This window comes from Grammomys surdaster, unplaced genomic scaffold, assembly GCF_004785775.1.
Source record: "Grammomys surdaster isolate TR1022 unplaced genomic scaffold, NIH_TR_1.0 181, whole genome shotgun sequence".
NCBI lineage: Eukaryota > Metazoa > Chordata > Mammalia > Rodentia > Muridae > Grammomys > Grammomys surdaster.
The window spans coordinates 2550693-2571857 of NW_021604626.1; the positions used below are offsets into that span (position 1 = coordinate 2550693).

Consider the following 21165-nt stretch of genomic DNA (forward strand, 5'->3'; position numbering starts at 1 on the left):
CAAAGGCTCTATCGGTTCCATTTTGGATTCTGCTGACCCTGGTACTCCTGGGTCTGAGATACCATCTTCCTGTTCCAGGGTCAGAGGGGCTGGAGAGGGCATTCCTTCACACCTCAGCAAATGTCTCAGCCTTCCATTCCACAGTGGCACCTCCCCAGTACACAGCTGTCTGAGGTCATGGATATCAGCACCTTTCAGTTGCCCATTGGCTGAAGTCTTATAGTGGTCTAATGCTGCTTGTATTATGTTAATTTGGGTCCCTGATATTGTTTGCATGAGAATCTGCATGTCTGCACATCCCATGTAAAACACTGAGGGACCCTGTCCCAGTTGGTTCTGATTGGTAAATAAAGATTCAGACAGCCAATGGCTGGGCGGGGCAGACAGAGGCAGGACTTTCAGTATTCCCCAGGGTAGGGACAGAGAGAAAGGAGAGGAAGAAGGAGATCTGCAGGGAGAAGAAGAGAGCCATCATGCCTAAGAAGGTGTGGGATGAAGAACACAGCCGCCATGTAGGAGCTGGCAGAGAGAGGCCCCAAGAGGGTTGCCTGACCACTTCAGGGCAGCAAAGATGAAATATAGAATTTAGTAAGTAATAACTTGGGAATATCGGAGGGAGGTAGATTAGCCAGGTGGAGGTTAGGAAGTGGCCCAGCCATTGAGCTATTTTAGGCATATCAAAATGTAAAGGCCCTCTCTCTCTCTCTCTCTCTGTGTGTGTGTGTGTGTGTGTGTGTGTGTGTGTATGTTTGTGTGTGTCTTTCGTTTGGGAACCTAGAACATTGGGGCTGGTATCAAGAAACACTGCAGGCACCAGGATCAATTTGAGTATTTAATTGAATGCCGCTACAAAGTCTTCCCTGAATTCTAGCCATGCCAGCTCCTCCATACAGCCTGTGCCTATCTGCTGGGCCTTCCCAGCTGTCAGTGGTAAGCAGAGAACCCTCAGCCGGGACATGTATCACCCTGGGGGTAGAGAGGGCTCACTGGGAGACCGAAAGCAAAGCATAAATCTCAAGTCGGTGGGGCTGTGACTTACCTACCTCTATTTCCTGATGCCTATCTCTGATTGTGAGACTTCTGGCCAATGCTCTAGAATAATGTCTGAAACCTCCAGGGCTGGGAGCTCATTTCTCCAAAACAAACACTGTCATGGTGCTGTGGTGCTCAGCTCAAGGCACAGGCTACCTCATTCACTGGAGCCCAAGGAGGAGATCTCAGTGGAGTCTCCTTCCTCAAGTCTATGCACTGAGCTGCAGACACCAGGGCACTGGCATATGTAAGTATCCGTTTATTAACAGCCCAGCTCCAAGAGTGTAACACACAGGCATGGAGCCTTCCCTTGAGAGTGGAACAGAATCATAGACTCAGATATTGAAATACTCATCTGTTCTAGGTAGGTGGCCGAGTGACCCCGGGACCCTCTGTTTAGTCAGGCCAAGTAGCATTTACATGGGGGTGCACATGTGTCTAAGTGTGTATGTGGAACCCAGAGGTAGACACTGGGGTGTCTTACTCTGCTTTATCACCTCATGTGCTCAGGCACGGTCTCTCACTGAGCCCCGTGCTTGCTGACTTGTTGTAGGGATCCGCCATCTCTGCCTCTGGATATGGAGATACATGTGGGTTTCCATGTCTGCCTTGCTTTTACATGGATGCTATAGACACAAACTCCAGTTATTGGCTGAGCCATCTCCCAGCCCCGGATCAGGAACATTTTGGAAAGTTGACAGCTGAGAATAGGTAACCCCAGGGCTTCGACAGTCACCACGCAGTCACAGGCTAGCAGTAGATGGCCACCTGAACACGACTTAGGACAGCAACTTTCAGTCTGCCCAGACCCACTGTCACAAGGCCCTAGTGACTTAGCTCTCTGCTCAGTACTAGGTACTATATACCTGCTTCTCTTTGGTCCCCCCCACCTCCAGCTTTCACTCAGGAGTAAGAAGGTTTATGTTTCCTGAAATCCCCAGAGAAGCTGCTTCACTATCCAGCCTCTTTCTCGAGGCCACAGGTCTCTGCTTGGCTCCCGTTCCCTCAGTTCACTGCTAATGCTCTCTGCCAAGAGACCCATCTCCGTATCAGCGAAGGCTTCCTCTACCATCAATTTTGATTAAAGCACAAAGATGAAAGATGTGATTTTAGTTTTTTTCCACTCTGTGCATCCCAGACTGTTTAAAACCCTCCCCCATCTGCGCCGGGACAGCAGTGACTTCCTCAGACTCTTCTGGCTATGGAGGGTGAGCCCCTCCCCTTCACCCCTGTGGTGTGTTCATGTTTCCCTGGATACCATGAGCAACCCCATCTAGCCACAGAACTTCTACAACCCATGCTTAGAAAAGGTCGCATTTAGAAGTAGGGACAATCTTTGAGATAGAAATCGGGCAAGGTGTAAATTGGCTTTGTCTTCCAGTCTCTCCCTCCTTCCTGTTGTTCTCAGACAAGTTGACAGTGAGCTGAATTCTTTTTTTTATAATTCTTTTAAATCTAATTTTTATTATTACCTTTATTTATATGTATACATTTGTATCTATGTGTGTGTCTGTGTGTGTGCATGTGTGTGCTGGTACCCACAGAGGCCAGAAGAGGGCATTGGATTCACTGGAACTGAAGTTATAGGCAGTTGTGAATTGCCCAGAGTAGCAAATTCCAGTGCATTGCAAGAGCAGCAAGCACTTTTACCCACTAACCCATTGTGATGGTTTGAATATGCTTGGCCCAGGGAGTGGCACTATTTGGAGGTGTGGCCTTGCTGGAGTGGATGTGCCTTTGTTGGAGTGGGTGTGACCTTGTTGGAGTAGGTGTGTCACTCTGGGCGTGGGCTTTAAGACCCTCATCCTAGCTGCCTGGAAGTCAGTGTTCTGCTAGCTGCCTTCAGATGAAGATGTTGAATTCTCAGCTCCTCCTGCACCATGCCTGCCTGGATGCTGCCATGTTCTTACCTTGATGATAATGGACTGAACCTCTGAACCTGTAAGCCAGCCCCAATTAAATGTTGTCATTATAAGAGATGCCTTGGTCATGGTGTCTGTTCACGAAGCAGTAAAACCCTAACTAAGACACCCATGTCTCCGTTTTCTTTATTATGTGTGGAGGCAGCATGGGGGTGAGGTGGGGTAGGTGCAAGTCTATCACGTCATACAAGTGGAGATCAGAGGCCGGCTCCTACAGGTCAGTTCCTCTCTCCAGCATGTGAGTCCTGGGGATCAGACTCAGGTTGTCAGGTTTAGGGCAAATGCTTTTGCCTCCTGAGCCATCTCATCAGCCCGATTTCTAGACTTTTCCTGGATGCTTTCACAGGAAGCCAGTAGACTGGAGGCCGAGCCTTGGTGCTTTTCTCTATATGACTAATCTCTCCATGTGGTCTTTCATCTTGCTCACTCTGACCTTGTGAACACCTTGAGTTTAACAATGCATGAGCTTTTTAACCCAACAGTTTAAGGTGTGCTAGGCTGTCCCTGCCCCCGAGTTTCAGCTCCCAAGTATCAGCAGTCCTTGTCTCCAGGTGGACTGTCCCTGTTGTCTGTGTTTAAGACAGTGCTGTGCTACCTTTGAGGTTCAGGGACTCTTTCTGTGTGCATGGTTGATGGGAACTGGAGGGAACATTTGTCTTGTCTCCTAATTACACACTGATACACTCAGGACCACTTAACCATCAAATGCATCCTTTCCTGGATGTCTGCTTTTCTCCATGACTCAGGACATTATTTCCTTATTGCCTGTGGGGATTTCTTGGGCCCGGCTCACAGTTCCTAAATCTATTTGCTTCCTGTCTTGGCTGCTGTTCAGAAGTGCTTGCTGCATTAAGTATCTCCCCAGCCATTTCTGGCTGGCTCAGTCACTGTTGCCTTAAGTCAGCATGGAAGACTCTATGGGCTCTGGGTTCTTGTCCCCAGACCCTAAGAGGGCACAGGAGGCTGACCTTGGGGCTCCGTGCAAACACCATCAGAGGCCCTGCCTCTCAAATTTGTGTCCTGTGTTACAGGTTGATTTTTAAAGGATTCCATCTCTAACTGTGTGAGGACACAAAGGCATTTTCCTCAGATAAAATCTAGTTCCAATAAAGACTGCCATCATTGTCCAACTTCTTTTCTCCCTGGGCCCAGTGATGTTCTTTCTTATCTGGTGATCTCTAGGAGCAACTTCAGACAGGCATGAGATTTGAAGTGGGTAGTTGTGGGATTTGGCAACTGTGTTCCTCCCTCCCTCCCTCCCTCCCTTGCTTTTTTTCCAAATTGATACAAGCTAAAGTCATCTGGGAAGAGGGAAACTCAACAGAGACAATGCCTCCATCAGATTGGTCTATAGGAGTGTTCAGTGTACTGTAGGCTGTGCTATCCCATGGGCTGGTGGTCCTGGGTGCTGTAAGAAAGCAGGCTGAGCAAGCATTGGCAGGCAAGCCAGTAAGTGACACTCTCTCCTGGCCTCTGCTTCAGTTCCTGCCTCCAGGTTCCTGCCTTGAGCTTTTGCCCTGGATTTGCGCAACCACAGAGTGTGCTAAAGATACATAAGACAAATACATTGTTTCCTTTCACTCTCTAGATTGTTTTTGGTCAGTGTTTCATCAAGGCAGCAGAGGCACCACCTGGGGCAGCAACCTTAAGGGGAAGTGTAACAGATGAGTATGGTTGGAGGAAGGTGATGAGGATGGAAGGGAATGGCTATGACTTCTAGCTTTTGCTCAACCCCAGGGATTGATGGAATAGTGTCTCACAGGCCAACAGTCTTTCCTGAGTGTTTCAGGCAAGACAGATTATGTGGCAGGATTTTCCCTGTCCAATCTCTTTAAATATTAGTGCAGCAGGAGGCCTGTGATTGGACAGGGAAAGGGGAGGTGGCGCTAAGAGCTGCAGAGAGAGACGGAGATGGAGAGGGGAGAAGAATCAAGATGGAGGACGCACAGGGAGAAGATCCTGAACCAGCATGGCTCTAACTAGCCATATGTAGATATGATTTCATATACCGATAGAATGATTGGGGGTGACTTGTCTATTCTAGGTGGGTACCTTGTACCATTATCAATTGGCCTTGAAATTATTGTGTGGGCATCTTGTGACTTGAGAATTTACTGATATATAAATCTGACTGATTAACTATAAGCTTCAAGTGTTTTGATTTTACCGGGTTACTGGGTATTGTGGTATCAAACTGTGAGGTAGGCAGTCATTAAATGGGGCTGGTGTGGCAGCAACCACGCCAAGGGAAATTAGCGAGTTGGGTGGAGACATCTCGGGGACTCTGAACCAGAGGGTCTGTGGAGATGAGAACACCCTGCTGGGACCTTGTGGCCCACCAGTGCTGGGAGTAGCACAGGAAGCCTGTCAGACCCTCTCATTTTTATTATTTCCCACAATACGATTAAGCTGATCCTTGGACGCAGCCCATGTTGAACATAGAAAAACTAAGGGTATAATATTATGAAACCCTGTGGGTCACACCAATGGCTCTCAGGAAGGGCTCAGGGAGCCTGCTGTGTGGCAAGGCATGGGTTATTATTCCATGGGAGCTGATCTAGTTTGTTAACTACACACCCTGCCTTGTTGTCAGATGCTCAAATTCATTCTGCCATTCACATGAGAGAGGACATGTGTGGAAACCAGAAAGAGACTAAGGGCAGTGAAATACCCCAAGCACCTGGTTCCTAGCACTTCTGCCTTTGACCTCAGCATGGTTCCACTCCTCTTGCCAGAGTGAGGATTCTGCTTTCATTTCTCTCCCTCCAAGACCTACCAGGGCTGTTTCTAGCAGATGCTGCCTGTTTCCTATTGCACAAAACTGGGCTGCTAGGACAGAGGAGTGGAGGTGAAGAATGGAGGCTTTATCACAAAAGGCAGAGAGAATTCTGACTTTGACCTCAGGACAGAGCGGGGTGCATTTTGTGCATATTGTAGTGTCTCACTCTTGGTCCCTCCGACTGCCCACCAGCGCTGGCCTCCAGGGTCAACTCAGTTGCCTGGCACTTGGAGAACAGCCCCCCAGGTGAGTGACGGATGGTCTAGGAGTCCCTACCTGAATCTCTGTTTCACAGACTGCTTCTCTGTGGATTTGCACACGTGCCCTGCGTAGTACAACGGGAAGAACAGAAAGTTCCAGTTGGTGGCAAACCACGTCAGGGTGAAGGGTGCATCGAAGGTCTTGAAAGTCAACCTGGCGAGCTGCGTGGAGCCGGCCCAGGAGGCACACACGCAGAACACAACGGCCACGCCCCAGAAGACCTTCCTGAGCTGCTCTTGAGAACATGTCCAGTGGTGCCGACTGGTCCTCCCTCCAGCCTCTGTCCCAGCTGGCGCCTGGGCCTCTGCAGGGCCCGGGGGCTCCCGGGGGCGCTCCTCCCCTGAAGAAGAGAAGGGGTGTTAGCTGGGTCTTCAGACTTCTGGCTGAACCTATAGTTTGATCTCTGGCAACCATGCAACCATGCAGGGGCAGGCAGGTTCGGGATGCTGGGCAATGCTCTGGATTACAGCTGGAAGATGTATGCTAGGTTTCCTAACCTGGAGGACACTGGACCCCAGCGAGTAATCTCCAGGTCTGGCTCTATCAGCATCCTTCAACACTGCCTTGGGGGACTTTATGAATGGCAAACTCCTGGGCTCCAGACCCAGATCCTTGGACTGCACCTGATGTTGGCAGGTGATCTGCATGGTGAGTTTGAGGAATATATTTCCAGAACGGATAGAGAAGCTGAAACACGAGGTCTTATATGTCCCTGGGTGTCACCAAACTTGCTACAAAGTTGAAGATGACCTTGAACTTCCAATTCCTCTACTTGTTCCTTCCTGGTTCTGGGATTACAGCTGTGTGCCACCATATCCAGTTTATGAAAGAGTAGGGGCTAAACCCAGCACTTCATGCATGCTAGGTAAATGCTCTACTAGCTGAGCTACATCCTCAGCCTGATGTATTTATCTGTGGTATTGGGAATGTAAACCCAGACCCTTGCAATGCTAAGCAAGCTCCTAACAGTCAGCCAAAACTCCAGCATTCGCCTCTACTTTGAACACTGAAGTGGCCTTTCACCAAGGCATCCAGGCTGGCCATAGATTTACTGTAGCTCAGGCTGGTCTTGACCTTAAGATCCTCCTGCCTCAGTTTTATTGGGATAACATGTGTGCACCACCAGGTCTGGCTTTCCACTTCATGTATGTCAGCTCACATGTGTTTGCATGTTGCTGGGTTGCAGTGGGGCGTAGGAATTCCTCATGGAGGGGATGAAGACCTTTGATGTCTAGAAGGTCCTTGATGGATGTTCCTTCCTGTCTGGTTCTGAAAAGCAGATGATTCTCCTCTTATTCTGCATATCACACCTAAATAGACATTCTTTCTCCTTCTATCTGCTCTACCCAGCTTCCTACAGGTGGCCTCCACCCTCACCTTCAAGCTTTTCCTCAAAGCCTCAAGCTCTGGGCAACTACTATGTCAAAGGCCACAGACACAGAAAGCCATGTCATTTGGAGAAGTCAGGCCACAGCCTACAACTGGGCCGCACCAGCCCCATGTTCTCCAAGACCCTGAGAAGGCAAGAGAGCTGGTATCCCGTGTGAGCGTGGGCAGATGCAGACATGCAGATCTTGCCTTTTGTGGCGCCTCCTCAGCACTTGGATGAATGGAGAAACAATTTTCTCCAGGAATCACAACAGGGGTAAAGGATACGGGCACCAAACATACTGGGCTTAACACACTCTATATATTTCGATTAACCTCGACAGACATTTAAACAGTTTCAATGGAACGAAAGTTTGCATGGTTTCTGAAACCTATTTCTATGCGGGCAAATCCCGGGGTGGTGACTAAGTGAGACCATGGCTGGCCAAAGCCAATCTCTCTTGTATTTAGAGATATGCAGCTTGGAGTAGGATGTAGCTCAGTTGGAACACAGGCCTAGCATGCACAGGGCTCTGGGTACCATCTTGAACACTGCATAAACTGAACCATGGTGGTGCACACCTGTAATACCAGCCCTTGGGAACCAGAGACAGGAGAATCAGAAGCTCATCCTTGGCTGCACAGAGTATATCAAGCCAAACTGGGATGGACATATATTCTTGCATTTCTGACATGTCCATTTCCAAGTGGGAAGACCCGGGGAAACCATAGCTGTGATTCCTACTCAAGCTTCCATGTGGCCCTGCAAGCACCTTAGGGTGGAGAGGGGCACGAGAGAGAGAGACAAGAAGAACAGGCCTGGCCTCTTGCTTCAGGCCTTCCTACCGGTATTTCCCGACTTGAATTACAGTGAATTTTCCAAACCTAATAGTGAATCCACTTCCAGCAGAAGTGTGGTGGATTTAATTTCCACTGACTGCCTGTCAGACTTGCTCAGCCCCTGCAGCTCTGAGCTGTTCGGTTACTCAGAGTATCCTTATCTCTGCTATAAAGTCATATTTTAAAAATCGGTAGAAATAAAGACAACATCTGTTTAGGAATAAAGCACAGGTTCATGGTAAGGCTCTGGGGACTCACTGAGGATCCTAGTGGGTTTCCTCAAACATCGTTTTTATTAATGAAAGTGCAGATGTCATGTTTGATTGGATCTGGAGAAACCCAGGGCACAACAGAGGCACACCATGGGTGTCCTCTGTGAGGAAGTTTTCAGGGAGGGTTAAGTGAAGGAGGAAACCCGCCTTAAGTGGGTAGCACCACTCCGTGGGTTGGAGTCTTAGGCTGAGTGAAAGAGGAAGCAAAGGAAATCCATTTGCAAGCAGTGTCACACCTCTGTCACTGTACCTTTCCCACTGCGGTGGCCTGTGTCCCCAAACTGAGAGCTAAAATAAACCCTCCTTCTTTAACTTGTTTCTTGACAATATCCAGCAACAATGAGAAGGGTAGTCAATATGGTGTAGTGAGCATGCCCACAGAGGGGACCAAGTGGTGATGCTAAGAAGCTTCCTGAACAGACAGAATGCCACCAAATCACCTGAGTGTGTGTGTGTATGTGAGCATGTGTGTGAGCATATGTGTATGTTTGTGCAAGTGAGCATGTGTGTACGTGTGCATTGTGTGTATATGCACATGTGTGAGCACTGTGTATGTGCATGTGTGTGTATGAACGCATGTGTGTATGTGCACATGTATGCATATGTGTATGTGTGTGTGTATGTAAGCATGTATGTAGAAGCCAGGGGTTGACATCAGTATCTTTCTCAATTATTCTCTACCTTAGTTTTCAGACTGAGTCTCTTACTGAACCCAGAGCTCACTGACTCAGCAAGTCTGGCTGACATCCAAAGTTCAGGAATCCTCCTGCCTCTGTCTCCTCAACACTGGGTTGACAGGTGTACGAGACTGTGTCTGCCTTTGTTTCAGCTTCCCATCCTTCCAACTCCCCCATCCCCCATGTCTATGGTGCTAACTCTTGGATGGAGCTACTCTCCAGCTCTGTAATCTCTTCAAGTCCTTCTCACCAAGGGAGCATTGCCAATAACAAATGAAATGAGCACTCCCAACAACAACCCAGCGCGATATAATCTAAAAACAATAACACTAAGTTAGAGCTGTGTTTCCCCAAGAGTAACGGCATGCTAGCTAAAAGGCTCTGCAGCTGAGCAGGTCTAGAGAACGCTGAAGAGACAAGTTGTAGGGATATTCAAGGTTCATGGGCAATGTGAGTCACCATGCTTATCAGACATGTGACACTTGTGGTGGGAACAAAGGTGTCCTGGAACACACATTGGGCAACATGGACCTATGGTCATAAAAAGCAGTAGATAAGGAAGCCGCTACCTCATTTCATTGGCCTGAATCTTGACATCCTGATTATTTTAATTTCCTTACTGTGCATGTGTGTGCACGTGCTTGATGTGTGTGTTATGTGCACACATATGTATGAGAGTTCTTTTGTGTGTGTGTTATGTGCACATGTATGTATGAGAGTTCTCTTGTGTGTGTGTGTGTGTGCATGTGTGCATGCTATGTGCACATGTGTGTATGAGAGTTCTCTTGTGTGTGTCATGTATGTATGTGTGCATGCTATGTGCACATGTGTGTATGAGAGTTCTCCTGTGTGTATGTATGTGCACCTGTGTGCTTCTGGGTATGAAGACTGAAAATCAACTTTGGGTGTCATCTCTCAGATTTGGCTCATCTTGTTTCTGAGACAGGGTCTCTCAGTGGCCTGGAGCTCACTGATTATTTGAGGCTGGCTGGTCAATGAGGCCCAGGGACCTGTCTGACTTTGTTTGTTGGGATTACAGGTGTGTGTCATCATGCTTATCTTTTTATTTTTATTACTTTTTTACATATGTATGTGTGTATGCTATGTGCACATGTGTGTATGATTCACACTCCTCTGTGAATGTTTTTGTGTTTGTATGTATGTATGTATGTACAAGCTATATGCACACATGCATATGAGAGTTCTCCTGCATGTGTATGTGTTCATGTGTGCATGGGAACATGAGTGCAGAGGCCCAACATTGACTCTGTGTGTCTTTCTTGATTGTACTCTACTTGATATATTGAAGTGGGATCTCTCACGGAGCCCAGAGTTCACCCATTCTGCTAGTCTGGCTAGCCAGCTTGCTCTGACAATTTCCTGTCTCTGTTTTCCAATGTTTCAGAATTATAGGCAAGCTGCCATCCTCACCCACTTTTTATGTGGGTCCTTGGGATCTGATCTTTGGTCCATACATTTGCATGTCAAGTACTTTACCCACTGAGCCATCTCCCCAGGACCCACTTTTTAAACATGGGGATTGAACTCAGGTCCTCATGTTTGTGTGACAAGTGACTTGCCAACTGATGTGTTTTTCCCACTCCTACACAACTTACTCCTAACACTTTCTACCACTGTGAATAAAAAATAAATTGTCTACTATTATGTGTCAAAATGCTAAGTAGTGAAAGGGAGAGCAATCTGTGGTCACCACAGAGCCAAAACTGCCACTGCCTGCATGTGGCTACATTTCCTACAGACTTTTGCCTAAGCAGTACAAAGGGGTCTCTCCAGGCCTGTGCCTCTGCCACCTATTGACACATCCATATGGTAGACATGTTTCTATCCTGCACTTAACCAAACACACCACAGCATGGACTTTCTCCTGTTCATGGGGTTATGTCTCACGTCCTATGAGCAGGTCAGTCATAAGGGAGTCAGTGAGAAGCACCGAGGCTCAGTCCAGGGCACTGGGTAGTCTGTGACCAGGTACAAAGCACCATCCCTGTACTTGATGAACTCTGAGAGTGACAATACCAGAACACGCATGTGCACAATGGATTACAGAACATGCATGTGCACAATGGATTACAGAACATGCATGTGCACAATGGATTACAGAACATACATGTGCACAGTGGATTACAGAACACATATGTGCACAATGGATTATAGAACACACATGTGCAAAATGGATTAAGAACACACATGTGCAGAATGGATTAAGAATATGTATGTACAAAATGGCACTTCTGAACTATCACAGCAGGGTACAGTAGGGAACTTGAAGCCTCACACAAGATTGACAACATGGAAGACTATAGGAGATCAAGGACAACTATGCTTTGCCCCAGGACACTGAGCAAGATGATGAGCTCTGAAATCCACTGTCACTTGTTGCCTGTGATGATTTTCAGTCATGCAGTGGGAGGAAGTGTCGGACCAGATGACCCTGTTTAATGAAGAAGAGTAAGAAAAGGAACTGAACTCATTCTTCAACTTAGCTGAAGAATTGAGTGCAGAGCAGAGTGTGAACGTGGTTAGCATCTGCACTCGAGCATGTGTAGGAGAAAATGCATCTCACTGTGTGGTATGTTCAGGGTTACAGTCAATGAACTGCCCGAGAGATGCTCAAGCAGGCATTGGATAGGAGCTGGAGTGAGTGGGGCAGCTTCCCTCTTCAGACTCCTCTCAAGTCTTCAAGTCTGGGAAACTTTTAAAGGGCTTTACTTTCCCTAAACTTCAGGGCAAGCTCTGTGTGTGTGTGTGTGTGTGTGTGTGTGTGTGTGTATGTGTAGTATGTGTGGTGTGTGTGTGGTGTGTAAGTGGTATGTGTTTGTGGGGAGTATGTGTGGTGTGTGTGTGTGTGTGTGTGTGGTATGTGTTTGTGTGGGGGGAGAATGTGGTGTGTGTGTGTGGTGTGGTATGTGGGGGGATATGTGGTGTGTTTGTGTGTGTGGTATATTTTTGTGGGGGGGTATATGTGGTGTGTGTATGTGTGTGTGTTATGGTATGTGTGTGATGTGTGTCTAGTATGTGTGGTATGTGTGTGGTGTGGTCTGTGTGTGATATACGTGTGGTATGTGTGGTGTGTGTGTGTGGTATATGTGGTGTGCAGTATGTGTGTGTGTGTGGTGTGTATGTGGTATGTGTGTATGATGTGTGTGTGTGTGTACAAGGGAGCATTCCCTTCTCCCTCCATGCATGATAGGATAATCACACCTGTGCTCAAGAGTCACCCTAAGCCGACAGTGGCTGAGGGCTCTTCCCACACAGACACACACTGTATTGTCTCCTCTGAGGAATCCCTCATTGTAATCATTCTGGAGACAATACCTGGAGCCTGGGCCATGAGGGATGAGTTGGGGGTATGTCTCAACCACCAGCTCATTTGGGTACCAAGGAAGACCTTTCGTGTTGGGAGATATCTGTGACTTTCTCTGGAGAAGAAAATGAGTCAGGTAATGTTTGTGTCTCTCCAATGGAAGTCACTTCTTGGATGAGACAGTGAGATCAGAAAGTCATTTGGTGTCCTCTAAAAGTTCCCATCGGATGAATCTCTGTGAATGTCTGAGAGAGAACGCAGATACTTCTGTGGCAAACTCTCCAGACAGGGTCCGGCACTGAGGGGAAGGGAGTCAAGGCTCAAGTCAAAGATGCTGTAGGTTAGCATGGTCCCTACAAAGAAAACAGATGCCAACACACTGAGTGAGAGGCAATGGCTCTCAGCTCTAGCTACATAGGCTGTGCAGTTGGCTTCTCAGTTTTGTTGAGGTCTAATTCCATAGCATAAAATCCAACCCCCTTTGGTGCACACTAATCATTTTTAGGAGATTTATAAGATTAAGACACCATCATGACTGCACAGATTTAAGGTATCCATTACCCCCAGTCTAGTCCTCATTTGCAATCACACACATACCTCAACCCTACCCTCAGTTCTAGGTAACCGTGAATTTATTCTCTGTCCCCACAATTTGCCCATTTTGGACATGAAATGTAAATATGTAGGCTTGCAGATTTGATTTAGTGTGGGGGTCCATTCATGTTTTCTGCATGTTGGCAGGTTTTATGGATGGATAATAATATTCCATTGTATGAACACATCCCAACCTGCTTATCAATGGATCTATTGATAGGCACAGGGATTGTTTCTGGGTTGGCTCTGACATGGATAACACTGTTATGAACACTCACATCTAGGTTTGTGTGGCTATGTCTCGGTGTTTCTCTCAGGTATCTAAGCTTGGGGCTGCTCTTCTACACATCTTTGCTGGCCACCAACTTTGAGGTACAAGATAGACACTTCACCAGAAGAGAGCACGGCTTCATGCAAGTGGGCAGAATTCACTGTATTCGTATCTTAAAGGATAAAGTTTCTTCCGTTCTCTCCAGCCAGGACACAACAGGAAGCTGCTCAGGGATCCAGGCCAGCTTTTCCTTCCCACTCAGACTTACCAGGGAAAGACAGAACCCAAAGATGAATCCCCCTGATAGAGACGCAGCTCAGACCAGGTTTCCAATGAACGGTTTCATAAATGAGGGGCTTGGAAGAAAGCTTTTGTGTATGCCTATTTGCAAGCGTAACTTCTCTCCCCAAATACATTTGAGTATCTTTGTTCCATTTACTCTCATTTAAATGTTCCCTCAGGATCTACCTGTGGTGATCAAGCAATGGCATGAAGGGAAGGGGAGGAGGAGACTTGTGGATAAGGCCCAGGCCCTGTATGTCACAAGGCAATCCTTAGATAATGCCCCCAGACCATCATGTCCACCCGGCTTGACTAGACACCCACCTCCACCCCTGTGTAGTATAAGTTACTAAAAATCCCAGCACAGGGCTTATTCCCTGCTTTAGACCACTTATGTTCCAGATGAATGACACACACAGCCTTCATATTTACAGTATGCCTTAGGCAGCATGATAGCTTGGCAGCTGCGTACCCTCCATACTGTTAGAATCTACTTTCCTATCAATAATCCAAATTATTACTATCTTTCATCTGGTCTACTCCAAGCTCCAACTGGCCAGCCACATGGCCATGTTTTTATGGCTCAGCTAACCCATGGCGGCACTCCTCTCTCCTCTCCTGCATGTTCTTCTATTCTGTGGTGGCTTCCTCCTCCCTCACATCTTCCTCTTTCCCTCAGTCCCTTTTCCTCCAACCAGGTGACTACTAACCTGCCTTCCTCTAATCCCTCCGATACTTTTCTGTGGCTACAGAAAAAAAAAGTAAATAAAAAGTATACATTTTATTTAAACAACAGGTTTAAATCAAGGAACAAGGTTTGCACACCAAAAGCTTGTAGACACGAGAAGTCACTCATAGTCCTAGACCTTCAGGTATAGAATTTACATCACAGTATATAGCAACACCCCCGTGTGAATTTCTGGAATCACATCAGAGAAAACTCCAGCTGTTCCTCCGTGGCAGAAACTCTGCCATGCTTCTGACTTCAGGAAGAAAATGAAAGTGGTGAACCACTGAAGTTAGATGCTGACCCTGGGCAATGAAGAATAGGAAGTAAGAGAAAAAGATGGTGCCATGGCATGCCCACATCTCTTCCCTTCTCTGTTATAATTGTGACCGTAAGTGTTCTCTTTTATAGCCAGGAACTGCTGTGAGAGATACTGCTTCAAAGTCCTGGGTCAATGAGTAGCTGAGATTCGGTTCCTACACATACACGCCCAATGTCATAGCGTCTACGACCATGGAGAATTTGGCAACAGCTGTGATGTTGGACACTTTAGGTCAGAAGAGCTGACAGTCTGTGGGGCTCTGGGCTAGGATTTGATATTTTGAGATTTGGGAGTGTTAGGGTGATGACATACCTCTCAGAATCATAGGTTGAAGTCCTGCAGCCCAATGTGGCTGTGCTAGGAGGTAGGACCTCTGGAAAAGAGATTAAGGGAGGCAAATTAAGTTGGAATGAGGTTCTAGCTTGATGTGATGAGTATCCTTTTTGTATGTGGAGTCCAGAGGTTAACCTGGGGTGTCATTCCTAGTGACCTTCCCAGCCTCCATAAATATGAGGATGAAAGCTGTAGCTGGGTTCTGCAGTCTGTGCTGGGCTCATTAATTTCAGGGACACAAGACAGAATGTATGCTGCTGTGCACAGGAGGACCTAGCACAGATCCAGACCTGCCACTGGGCAGGACTTGGGTGACCAGCTATAGGTGGAATTGTTGATCTTGCCTTTTGAGACAGCATCTCTAAATTAACCAGAGTATGCCAAATCAGCTAGGCTGGCTGGCTAGCCAGCTCCAATGACCTATCTGGCTCTACCTCCCCGGTGCTGAGATCATTAACTGTGTGCCAGCACATCTGCACACCTGGCTTTTTATGTGGGCTCTGTCAATGGAACCCAGGTCCCCATGCTTGCAAGGCAAGCCCTTTACCAGCTGAGCCATCTTCCCAGCCCTAGGTATTTGTGTTCTTACAGGAAGAAATATGAGAGAGTCTCTCACTTCATATACATACATATAGGAAAAGGCTTGGTGAGAGCCCAGCAAGAAGATGTCCTGCTGCAAGCTGGGAGGAGAGTCCCATCGCAGCTCAGTAGGTCAATGCCTTCCTGCCTTCAGAAGTGCAAGGGACAAAGGTGATTGGCTTTGTAGTCTATGGTGTATGGGGCTGATGAATTCGAGGGGTACATGAGCGTGCTGTGCTCATGAAGATCCAGAGCTGTCACTCTGCAGGATTTGGTGACCAGCACAGGTGTCAGAAGTTTTATTTTGATTCTCTTCTAGGAGGAGAGGGAACCACACTGGCTCAGAAGAAGTGGGATTCTCCTCAATAGCTCTTCCCCTTGGGAGTTATTTCAACTTTAGCTGTGAAGTGAGTTCCCCAGCAGAGGCAGCGTACAGAGATGGGAGAGACTATGGGCTCTGTGGAGACATCTTTATATAAATGAAATTGGTGTTTTATACTAGAAACTGATCTTTCTGGCCAATAGAGAGAGTTGGGGAAGTATCTTAGTTACTGCTTGATTGCTATGAGGAGGTACCATGACTGGGGTAACATTTAGAAGAAAGCATTTAACATGGGGCTTGTTTACAGTTTCAGAGGGTAAGTCTATGACCATCAAGATAGGGAGTGTGGCAGCAGGCAGGGGTAGTGTTGGAGTGGTAGCTGAGGACTCACCCTGACCTGCAGGCAACAGGCAGACTGGGCCTAGTATAGGCTTCTGAAACCTCAAAGCCTTTCCCCAGTGACACACCTTCTCCAACAAGGCCACACCCTCTAACCCTCCCCAAACAGTTCCACTAAACTGGTGACCAAATATTCAAATATATGAACCTATTGGGGCCATACTTACTCAGACTATCACAGGAGGTAACTTTGGGGGCATGAGTTGCAGGGGGATGAGAGATGATATAGGTATCTCTGAAGGTCTACCTGAGGCAGCTGAGAGCTAGATTCAGTCCCTTTCTTCTAGTATGACATGAGGGTTCTGACCTATCGGCAGTTTGATTTGCTGAGGGATTCCAAATTTGAGTGGATTATCTATAGGGAGAGTGTGGGGCTGTGGAAGGCGGGGCCTGGTTAGAGGAAGTAGAACGTGCCCTCAGGTTATATCTATGTTTGCATCTTCTGCTTCCTGACTACTGTGAGCTGAACAGTCTCTCCTCCATATTGCTCTCATTCCCATGATGCTCTGCTTCACTTGGGACCAGCATCAGTGTCTGTGCACAGAAACCTCCAGAATCATGAGCCAAAATATACCCTTCCTTCTTTGAGCTGCCAACGTTTCGTGTTTTGACTCCACCACTGGAAAGATAATGAACACGACCAAAGCCCAAGGAGCAGAGCCCTTGTTGGAGTGCCCCCTTCCCCCTCCTTTCCTCAGATGTCTCCAGATAACTCCCACAAGGCTCTATGGCATTGCCTCATGGGCTTAAGACAGGCCTGCAATCACATAGCCCACGGCCAGTTCTGTCCCGTAACTGGTTGGCCAGCAAAAGCTCCAAGTCAGGCTGTGCATGCCTCGCAGGAAGCCCTGGTTTCTGTTCTGAGAAGGAGTGTGTATCTGTTCTTGCCCCAAACAATGTGAGCTCCCTTGGATCAGCCTTAATCCGCATGCCCTGCTAGTCACAGCCTGTCCAGCAACCTCAGGGTGCTCCTGAGTCTTTGAATACACGCAGCAGGCACCTCAGAGCCGCCGAGGCTCCAGTGGCCTCCAATCTTCACGTGCACACAGATGAATACACTCCTTTTATTTTCTGGTGTTTTTCCCTGTTGAAGATGGTGTGTCTAGAACCTTAGACTTCAGGCTCTGGGATTTCTCAGGGCCAATGTGAGTTTACAAGTGGGTGGATTATATGCAGGACTGCCCCTCTAGGAAGCAGCTTTCCCCCTGCAGCTGCAGCCTTTGGACCCTTCAGGAAGGGGCATCTGGCCAACTTTACTCCACATGACTGTGTGGGCTACTTGCCAGGTTGGGTGGTTCCTCTAGTCCTCTAGTTTTTATTGGCTGGACTTTCTGATGGAAACAAACAAAGGGACAGAGCAGACTTACAGCTGAAGGCACAGGCCACTGAGCATTTTATCTTGAATTGAAAACTTTTTTCTAAGTTTCCTGTGTTCACAGAAAAGAAGCAGTGGCATCAAGGAGGCAAGAGTGAACTTGCTAGTGAGGGATGGAGGAGTGGGCCTTAGGGTGCTGAACATGGCCTTTCAGGTCAGTCTTCTGCTCGGGACGGGCCTTGTACACCTCGGGAGTAGCACAGGACAGTTTACCCAGAGCATGGAGGCTACACACACACACACAAACACATACATACACAGAGATACACACAGACACATATACAGACACAGAGACACACACACAAGGAGACACACACACAGACATAGATACACACACAGACATACACAGACACAAACACACACAAAGAGATATACACATTCAGAGACACAGACACAAAGACGCAGACACACATAAATGCACAGGCACACAGACACATACATACACAGACGCACACACAGAGACACATACAGAGACACACAGAGACACAGACACATACACACACAGACACACATATACATACACACATATGCATACCTGTACAGACACACACACATATATATATATATATATATATATATATATATATATACAGACACACACATACATAGACACACATAGATACACGTACAGAGACACACACATAGACACACATACATAGACATATACATAGTCATACACAGACACATAAAAAGACATACAGACACACACACACAGACACACAGACAGAGAGACACAAGCACACACACAGATAGACACACACACAGAGAAAAGAGACACATATAGACACAACAGAGACACATATACAAACAGACACAAACACACAGGCGTATGTATAGATAGACACAGATACATAGACACAGTCATACACACAGACACACAGACACATACAGAGAGACACACAGAGACACAGACACAGACATACACAGACATACACAGACATAGGCACACACAGAGACACCCAGAGACACAAGCACACACACACACACACACACACACACACACACATCTGTGGCCTGGGTAGCCCTGACACCTCTCCCAGTTACCCGGCTTCGGCTTCACTTTGGGTTTGTTTGCAATTCACTTTTTGCAACCATGTTATCTAGCATTCCATCTTTTAACTTCCTGATGCTAAGACTACGGAACAAGCTGGAGTCATGCTGCAAGCCTTACAACCCCCCTGACCAAGACTGCCCCCCAAAGTGCATGTCGGCAAGTTCACACAGGCATATGCTTGCCTGTGCCCACACACACCCTAGTCCCTGTTTGTCCCCGTCTGGGTCACCCAGAGCTTCACTCTTTACCTCGGGTTATGTTGGCAAAGGGCTTTAATCTGATACATCAATCTCTTAATGAGTCAGCCACTTGCTGGATTCATGGAATGTTCCTGCTCAAAGAGCTGATGGAAGGATCTAGTCCTGGAGGAAAGAGACAGCCGGTCCCCAGAGGCCAAGGTGACACGTCTGAGATATTAATTAGTGAGTACAGCAGGGGTAGGAAAGGAAGGTTGGTGTCCTGATGCCTCATTCAGTGTTCTTCCTTCAAGATCCTTCCCCCCCAAGGTACAAGATGTCTTACCAGTGAGAAAGCCTTACTCGCCAGAAAGGCTTTTAAGAATTAAATCCCTCTTTGGCTCTCTCTCTCTGCAGAGCTATTCTGAACCTGTTCCCACCTCTTGGAGCTTCTGGTCTGTATCCATCATCTGAGGCAGACGAAAACTCTGCTTCCTACATTGCAAAGATCAAAGTACCCAGAGTGGGTCTGGAGGCTTCCCGCCTCCACACAAGAGGCTGTGCTGCCTCTTGGCCCAGCATCTCTTCCCAGCTCTGTCTCAGGGGCTCTCAGCCCCACTTCCTCTCTACCTGTGTTTTCCTACTGTGGCTCTTCTCCTCCTCCATGGCCTGAGCACCTACTAAGGAATCAGCTGTACTCTCCCCTTCAAGATATTACAACGCCCCAAGCTGCTCAGGCTAAGAGGCTCTTAACACCCAGCTGGCAGCCACTTTCCCGTTCTACGCCAGGAGACTCACCCCTCACCATCTGGCTTGTAAACCAGCACCCACTTAAGATTGTTTCTGCAAAACACCCTCTCTTGGCCGTGGCTGATGGTTCGCTCACCCTGGCCCTTTCTCTTGGCTCTCTTCCTATAGACTCCATGCTGCCCCATTCTTTAGTCCTCTGGTGCGGCTGTTTAGACCTCTCCTCTCTGCCAGTACCTAATACACAAGGTGCCTGTTGAAGCTGTGCGCTTTCCCACTTGTTACCTGAGACCTGATTCTCCCTCTGACTTTGCCACCTGTCTCCCGCCAGCTGCCCCTGTAGGCACTGCCGAGACCTCAGAGTTGCTTAAACTTGATCCCTTTCTTGGTCTCAAAGAAAGGTGGCCCCCTCCTTTATTTGCTCTTATTGCTAGAAGACTTTCCATCCTCTGATGCGTTCTGGCTCAGTCTTCCAGGCTTCTTTGGTACCTGCTCCTTGCCTAGTGTTCTGATCAGCTCTGGTGCCTTGATTTGTTGATCGGTCCTCTGTCCTGTCCTCCTCCTGCTATGAGCATCCAGTGGTTAGAATGTGAATACACACACACTCTCTCTCTCTCTCTCTCTCTCTCTCTCTCTCTCTCTCTCTCTCACACACACACACACACACACACACACACCACACACACACACACGAACACCTGCTGCACAGGGACGCTATGAACAGTGGAAGAGGCAACCTATGCCCAACTATGCCCAGGACTCACAGCAAGCTGGAAACAATGCCAGTTCTGAGTCTAAACCTAGTAGCTCACGCTTGAACCTCAGCAGCAGCTTCCCAGTGTGTCCTCATTTCTACGTGCTTCTCTCCAGCAGGTATTCTCTTTTGATTGTGTATGAGTATGTAAGGGGCGTGCATGCATGTGTGTGTATGGAACATAGAGAGGCCAGAGGTCAATGTCAGGCGTTTTCTTAAATCACTCTCTGTATTAGTATTATTATTATTATTCTTTTATTATTATTACTTGAGATAAGTTTTCCACTGAACTTGGAGCTGACATATTTACTATATGAGGGGCAGTGAGCCCAGGATCTTTTTGTTCCTGCCTCACCGGTTCTGGAAGTGTAGGTACATGCCTCCACGCCCGATTTTTATGTTTCCTAGGGATCGAACTCAGTTCTTCATGTTTGGTGATGATCAGTTCACCAAGTAAGTCATCTTCTAAGCTCACCCACCAGATGATCTCAAAGCTTTTCCACCATAGCTTTGGTCATACATGCACACACAGACAGACAGACACACACAGACACACAAATACACAAATTCACAGGCACACACACAGAGACACACACAGACACATGCAAGGCACATACATACACATACACACAAAAACAGACACACATAGATACACAGAGACACAGACACATACAGAAACACAGACACACACATAGACACACACAGAGACACAAAGAGACACACAGACACATGCAAGACACATACATACACACAC

General features: G+C 47.5%; 1 protein-coding gene across 2 annotated transcripts in view; it reads right to left on the reverse strand.

Annotated features, from left to right (window-relative positions):
• Positions 1 to 21165, reverse strand: part of Slc35f3 (solute carrier family 35 member F3) — a 259955-nt gene that overhangs the window by 66983 nt on the left and 171807 nt on the right. For both annotated transcript variants that reach the window (XM_028767774.1, XM_028767775.1), the window contains one exon: positions 6010 to 6334. In XM_028767774.1, the coding sequence (XP_028623607.1) occupies positions 6010 to 6334 (325 nt within the window). The remainder of the gene's footprint in view (positions 1 to 6009; positions 6335 to 21165) is intronic.